Source organism: Ochotona curzoniae, unplaced genomic scaffold (genome assembly GCF_017591425.1).
Source record: "Ochotona curzoniae isolate NIBS_2020 unplaced genomic scaffold, NIBS_Ocur_1.0 scaffold_2217, whole genome shotgun sequence".
Lineage (NCBI taxonomy): Eukaryota > Metazoa > Chordata > Mammalia > Lagomorpha > Ochotonidae > Ochotona > Ochotona curzoniae.
In genome coordinates, this window is record NW_024467090.1 from 873,883 (window position 1) to 881,511 (window position 7,629).

General features: G+C 50.6%; 1 protein-coding gene across 4 annotated transcripts in view; it reads left to right on the plus strand.

Moving 5' to 3' along the window:
• CLASP1 (cytoplasmic linker associated protein 1) overlaps window positions 1-7,629 on the plus strand; it is a 249,987-nt gene that overhangs the window by 221,852 nt on the left and 20,506 nt on the right. For 3 of the 4 annotated variants that reach the window (XM_041000186.1, XM_041000187.1, XM_041000188.1), the window contains 2 exons: window positions 2,406-2,549; window positions 2,905-3,011. In XM_041000186.1, the coding sequence (XP_040856120.1) occupies window positions 2,406-2,549; window positions 2,905-3,011 (251 nt within the window). Of the gene's footprint in view, window positions 1-2,405; window positions 2,550-2,904; window positions 3,012-6,596; window positions 6,714-7,629 lie in introns of all 4 variants that reach the window. The other variant, XM_041000184.1, reaches the window with a different exon arrangement.

Consider the following 7,629-nt stretch of genomic DNA (forward strand, 5'->3'; position numbering starts at 1 on the left):
GAATCTATACTTAATAAACTAGAAAAATGCTTTGCTTTTCCTCCCAAACATTAGATATTTCTCAGCTACTGATACGCACTGAGCAGGTAAAGCTTCCCTTGTGTCCTGTCTGCTAGGAAGAGAGAGGTCTGTGGCCCTGGGAGCTGTCCTCAGAGAGCAGCAGGCAGAGTGCTGACCGCTCAGCCTCCCCCAGAGCCCTCCGGGCCTGTCCACTGGGCAGTGTCCACGGAGCCTGGAGTCCGCAGCCTGGCCGCCCAGTGGGTCTGTTGAGACAGCAGTGAAGAGGGGCTAGCCGTGCTGCACTCCATGTCTTGGGCCATCATGAAGCCTGAATTGTGCTCCAGGCCTTTTTAAACCCATGTTTCCAGTCAGCCCCGTGCATGCAGTGAGCTGCTCTCATGAGATCTTATTGATGGTAATAAAATACTCCTGATTTCTTCCTTACTAGTATTCCAACACGACATATTCTGAGAAGAAATAATGGTCTGATCTGAAATCAGGTGCCAGGGGTGCAGGGTCCCAAGGCTGTGAGCCGTCCTCCACTGCTTTCCCAGGCCACAGGCAGGGAGCTGGATGGGAAGTGGAGCAGCCGGGACTAGAACTGGTGTCCAGGTGGGATCCTGACATGCGTAAGGCGAGGACTTCAGCTGCTAGGCTGCTGAGCAAGTCTGAGGACACAGATTGTGTGTCTGCTGCTGAAACGTCTGTCTTGCTTATGTTCTTGTAATGCAGCTTTGTTCTCTGTGTGCTTTGCTTTTTTTCTTAGCACATGGAGTACTTTTTCAGTGCACAGGTTACTTCGCATGGTTTTGTAAATTTGTTGTGTCATACAGATATATGAGGGCACTTCAAAAAATTCTTTGGAAAAAAATGGAATGGAAAGACAGAGTGGATTTCCTACAGAATTGTTCACGTGCTGCACAGGGACCATCAGTGCATTAACTTGGTGGGGAGTAGATTTTCCCAGTGATGGTTTGTTAAAAATGTTTCAGTACTAAGTGTGTATTAGTACTGAATGACATTATTGTTGCCTGTGTTGCAAAGGTTCCTAACCACTTGTAGTTGAATCAGAGTGGGCAGGCTGTTCCAAACTCTCTGGAGATTAAGGGGAAAAGTAGTTCACTTTTGCTCCAGGCTGTGTGTAATGAATGTTTTTGAAATGCTGAAAAGTATTTTTTTTCAACAATAGTACTATGTTGATACTTTTATGCATAATTGATTTTTGTTTTAAGGACATTTGTGTCTTCAGATTATTTTTTCTTTTTCCAGAAATAAAATAGTTGTTTTGTCCTAACTGGGCCTAAAGTCAATTTCAACATTGTAAATGCATCGGAATATCTTGGTATTTATGTATTTGTTTGTTTGTTTATGATTTTTTACGCACCAGTGCCCATATGGGATCCTGGCGCATGCAAGGCGAGGACTTTAGCCACTAGGCTGCCATTCCAGGCCCTCTTGTGGTATCTATTTCCTAAGAACTTTTCAACAGCCACATCTTTATGTAATATTCACTGTCATGGAAAAATATGATGAATCATTATGGCAATCTGAAAAATCACAGCTTTTTAGAAAGACTTTATGCTAAAAAATGAGTAAGAAATTATTGTGTTCACAGAAAGTTTTTCATGAGGTCTTTTTTGTTGGCTCTTAGAAATAATGGGAGGTGCCTGTGGGTGTTGAATGCCTGTTCTCCTGGCCTTGCTGTCACGGTGAGGCGCTGTATGTGTTAGTGTGTGCTTGCTTGATTGCTGGGACAGCTTTCTGCCAGCTGGCACCCAGGTTCTGTCCCAGCAGTCATGCGGAGCGTTGCTTAGCTAGTAAAGGAAGTGGAATGTGGCCCGCAACAAGAGCAAACTTCGGATTTGCATCATCCAAAGTTTAGTTTATTTTCTAAAGTCTTCTCAGCTCCTGGATGTAAAAGCAGGAGTTGTCGGATGTATTTAAACTCTTTTTTTCTCTGGTATTTCCCAGTCACAAGGCCGGGACTGAGGCAGAGTGGTCCCTGAAGCTGCAGCCTGGTGAAGCAGGTGTTCTTCGCAGCAGTGTTGGGAGTCCTGTCTGGTCTGACTGGATAGTGTAGGAACAATCTTAGACCCTTAGAAGTTATTAAATTGCTCCATGTCCCTGCTTTCCAGCCTCCTTCATCATGCCGTGACAGGAAGGAGAAGTTAGAAGAATTTAGTAGTAATGTACTGTGCAGATCGCAGGCAGGGGCATGAGACAAGGCAAGCTTTAGATTGTTTTTGATTGTCAGATTTCTCCAGATGGTTTTGTTTTGTTTTCCATGCAGAGTACCCTTTTATTAGTGATCTATTTATGCAGAAATGTTAAGACAATTTTAATTTACATTTTGACCAAGATATGCTCTTGTACGCTATATAAATGGATCTCGGTTCTTTTTCTAGGCCGCACAAATTGTGCTCATCTCTCTGTTTGAATTGAACACTCCTGAATTTACTATGTTACTTGGTGCCTTGCCAAAAACATTCCAGGATGGTGCCACCAAACTCCTGCATAACCACCTCAAGAATTCCAGCAACACTAGTGTGGTGAGTGCTGGGGCCATGCTTGGATGTCTCTGTGCTGCTGGCCTTGACCTCTGCGAGCCCAGCTCTCTCTCACAGATGGACCCGAGTCCTTGTTCTCTGTCAGTAGCATGGCAGCCACTTGGGGTTCAGGATGCCCACATGGCAGCCACTTGGGGTTCAGGATGCCCACATGGCAGCCACTTGGGGTTTAGGCATGATTGAAATCTCCCTCAGGATTCTGAAAGAAACTGTCCTGGGCAGATACCACCTGTCCACATGCACATGGCTGAAAGGAGCCACAGAGGAATGGTGCTGTCTTCTGTTGCCTGCTCCCCGAGCCCCGTGAGTAATAGCACCTGTTCTGCCTTTGCCCTAGGGCTCTCCAAGCAATACAATGGGCCGCACGCCCTCCCGGCACCCCAGCAGCAGGACCAGCCCCCTGACCTCACCCACAAACTGCTCCCACGGAGGACTGTCTCCAAGGTAAGTTCACTTTCACAGACATCAAGAAGCTGAAGCCCTTGGGTGTCTTTGCAGCCTGCCTCTAGGTCTTTCGACTAAGCATCATGCCAGAACGCATGGCGGATGCAGGGGACCACAGGCTTCATGCCCATCTGGGTTCTAACTGCAGTCTGGGACAGAGGGTGAGATGCAGGGTTTGTGCAGAGTGTTCTCTGTGGCGCTTCTCGTTCTTAGCACCCTCTGGTTCCTTATCAACTATTTTGTCTAGAACCCACAAGGAAGCCTACTAACTGTCCTGCAAATGACATGCTTAGTCATGCCAGTATTTGCTTGGTGCTCTGCCCGCTCTGAGTCTGGAGCAGTCTTCCAGCCCAGTGGCCAGTGCCAGGCATGAGTGCTCCCACAGTTAGGCAGACTACCGCTCCAGAAGTGAGGCTGGTTTGGTATGCCCACCTGTCTCTGGCACGCTGCAAATGCTCTCTGCAGAAGCTGCTATAGTGACATCATAGGAGAATCTGCTCTTCCTGGGGCTCTTGGTAATACTTTGCATCTGGCTAGAGCCTTCCCTGTGGAGGCTTTGGTGATCCCTTCCCATGGCTGCACAGACCAGAGCAGCCATGGGGTCATTGTGCTCCTGAGCGTTATGATGCTAAGATCTTACAGGTGACGCAGGGATGCCACTTCCCTGTCAGAGGATAGCAAAGCGCAGGAGCTTAAGAAGTCGGATTTTGAAATGATTAGACTTCCTGAATGGCTTCCCTTTCCCCAAAGCTCTCTGCAGTTGGGGTGTGAGTCTTTTGTGCACCTGCAGTATCCTGTTGTTTATATTGCCTCTATTTAGTCTTCCACGCATGTCATGAGTAATACATAGCGGGGTAGAGACGTGATGTTGGGACTCCAGATTTTGTCTGTGTCGTGCTGACTTCAGTCAGCTGTCACCAGACAGTTGAGACAGAGGCTTGATGAAAATGCTGTACTCACAAAGACTGAGGCCCTGGCTTTCCCTGTTCCTGCCTCTGTGTCTGGGTTAGAGAACCTGCTCTGATGAGCAGTGATGTCAGACGCCTCCTTCCTGCTTGGGGGCCCTAACCCAGGAGAGGTATCTGCTCGCGCTACACTGGCCCTCATCTCATCTTTCCATCTTGAAGGCTGTGATGGTGAAGCCAGGACTCGCTGAGCTGCGAGTAGCACAGTTGTGTGCTTGCAGGAGTACACAAGGCTGCGGGCAGGGTCCCCCAGGCCACAGACCGGCTTCACGATATCGTCACGGCTCCCCAGGTCTCTGTGAATCAGCAGGTGCTTTGTACTTTTCCAGGCCTCCGTTTCATCCCGCTTGTTATCATCTTAACTTTTACTGTTAGGAATGCAGAGCAGTAGAAGAAATGAAAAGATTTATTTTCTCTATTAAAAATCCCAATGACAAATTATTGTGTAAGACATTAGTTAGATTTAAAAACATGCCCACTTTTCAGTGCGTAAATAACCAGGTCACTCTAGCCAATGGGAGCCCAGTCTTTGATTTCTCCTTATCACCAAAACCATTTAGCAAGAGGGAGATTGGCCTCATGTCATCTGCTGGGCTCCGTGCCTCCCAGCAGGGAAATGCCAAGGCAGTGAACTGTCTAAGGGGGCTGCAGCCATCCGGGCTGTGCTCTGCAAGGGCGAGATCCCTGTGCACCCACTGTGCTTGGGCTCTCAGTTCTCTGAGGGAAGTTTTTCATCTAATGTTGAATATCAGAATGCCTTAGTTGGGTTTTTGGTTTTTTCTTTGGATTTTTTTTTCTTAGTTCAAAATTTCTGCTCTTGGCCAGTGCTAATAAGAAGAAACTATTCTAAAATGAGCAGATCTAGTAGTTTCTTTAGCGTGTCGCTGTGAGGAACTATTTATCACTGGCCCCATAATGTTAGGAATGGCACAGCTAAAAGGGAAAGCCTAGGCAGCATATCCCAGCAGTGTATTTAGGACTTCGGGGACGGGATGTATGGGTGCAGCCGTGTGCTCAGAGCACATCCCAGCAGTGTGTGTAGGACTCGGGGGACGGGATGTGTGGGTGCAGCCGTGTGCTCAGAGTACATCCCAGCAGTGTGTGTAGGACTCGGGGGACGGGATGTGTGGGTGCAGCCGTGTGCTCAGAGCACATCCCAGCAGTGTGTGTAGGACTCGGGGAATGGGATGTGTGAGTGCAGCCGTGTGCTCAGAGCACATCCCAGCAGTGTGTGTAGGACTCGGGGGACGGGATGTGTGGGTGCAGCCGTGTGCTCAGAGCACATCCCAGCAGTGTGCAGGACTCAGGGGACGGGATGTGTGAGTGCAGCCGTGTGCTCAGAGCACATCCCAGCAGTGTGTGTAGGACTCGGGGGACGGGATGTGTGGGTGCAGCCGTGTGCTCAGAGCACATCCCAGCAGTGTGTGTAGGACTCGGGGGATGGGATGTGTGGGTGCAGCTGTGTGCTCAGAGCACATCCCAGCAGTGTGCAGGACTCAGGGGACGGGATGTGTGGGCTGCAGCTTGCATCATGGAGTGCTGGCTTTTATGCGGCATGACATGGTGGTGAATCGAAAAGGGCTTCAAGAGGCATCAGCCAGCATATCACAGAGAGGATAGGATGGTCCCCGCTCCAGGTTGCCCAATAGGACACTGGCACCAAATGAGCACTGTGTCTCCTAGCAGTGATAGGTGATGGGCAGCACGTGGTGTTTGTATGCAAGCTCCTGTCAGGATCAAGGCTCTCCATGGAATCAAGGTTGGCAGGCGTTCTGGGTACTGTGCTCCTGCCCTTAGTGGTGTTTTCTCCTTGCTACTAGCAGACCCCTGCCTGAGGGGCTGCCTGTGTGTCCCGAGCCCATGCGTCTGAGCAGTATGACACCTGGCAGAGACCTGGGTGACCTCTCAACCTCACACCTAAGTTCCTTATGGAGCAGGGACTGTGTCTGTGTCCTGGGGCAACAGGAACCTGCAGGTCCTCTTGTAGGACCTGCTGAGGGCCTCTGACCTGGGGCCTTGTCTCGCGTCCCAGCTACTCTGCACCCCTTCACACACTTCTTCCATCCTTCTGCCGTGCCACTTGATGGACCTTTGGAGTCACTTCATGATGTCTGTAGAAGTGACAGTCTGCATTCTGGACTCTTTTTTTCCCCTTTGGTTCCCCCTTTGGCACTGGCCCTGCTCCCCGAAAAGGACATTGCTCAGGAAGCACATTGTCCCTTTCTGGAGGGTCCCCTAGAATTGTGTATCTCCAAGCAGGGGCCCTGCCTGCTCCCCAGGGCCCCATGTGGATGGAGGTCCTGTAATTTCTTCTGGGTTCTGTCTAAAACAGTTGATGGGTTATCTGAATCTGCCCCAACACTGGCAGACACACACAACCTCATGTTGACCTGGAATCTGCGTGATTGTGAGAAGTGAATGCCCCTCGTGACTGGGGGGGAAGAGGCAAGCAGTGTTTGCTAGCAGTTTGTTCCTTGGTTCTGAGTGGTGAAGGGTTGAGGTGACCGGGGTAGGCCTTGCCGCACCAGGGAGAGGCGCTTCCAATGGAGTGTCTGCCTCCTCCCCTCCCTTTGCCTTCTGTGTTTTTTTTTCTCTGATTTTCCTCTTCTGATCACTGCAGTCGGTTATGGGGTTGGAGTGCCGATGGGCTCTCGAAGCACCCACCTCCCTTTTCTCAGCCTAACTCCATTCCCACCGCTCCCTCCCACAAGACTCTCAGGCGCCCTTACTCTCCCAGGTAACACGCTACCTGTTACACTTGTCTGAGGTGTCACAATATTATTGTGTTTCCACGGTCGTCTCAGGTCTTAGGGAAGCCTCTCAGCGGCCTTGGCACGGCCCAGCAGGGGTAGAGCCTTGGGGAGACGTGTGAGCAGGTGTGAGCTCACGGCCAGATCATCCAAGGGCAGAGGAGTCTTCCATCACAGCCTGCTTGCTGCCGGCCTCAAGTGCAAGCAGTGCCCAGGCCCCTGAGGGCGCATAGGACATGCCATGCAGTCAAGGCCACAGGAGTGGGAAGGGTCCTCAGCATGCTTCTCTGGTGCATGTCATGGTCCTCCAGCAGGCAAGCCAGGCTGCTCTACTCCTTCCCCAGCCAGAGAGAGTTCTTTCTAACCTGTTGTCATCTGCTCATAGTCTAGCCACACATTTGCGGAAAGGAAACCCTGTAAATTAGAACCCAGTCCCTGGTCTCTGAGCCCTGTAGGATGAGCCAGTGCCTTCTGCCTTGGTGCAAGGGCTCAGCAGTCAGGACTCGGCAGGATGCGCACACCGTTAGCTGCCTCGGAAGGCCGTGCGGGGGGAGCCTCTGCACTGAGAATTTGCGCCCCCATGTGTGTTTCATAGGTCTGAAAGCTGCAGAGTACAGCAGTGCTGTCTGTCATGGTGGCAAAGCATGGCACTACCTTTTCAGTCAAGGCTTGGGAGCCTTGCAGCATTAGGTCGGTGTGTTGACTGTCTCCCGAGGTGCCTCCTGGGTACCAGGCCTCAGCCCTGTCCCAGGATCAGAGTGGGCCTTAGCCTCTTGAACATTCCTCCGCCTCCTGCGTCTTCTCCCACACCTGCTCATGGCAGCATACATGGTCTGACACATCAGAAGTTTGTGCTTAGCGACACAACTGGGAGAGACAACTAATTATACATGTCTATTTGAG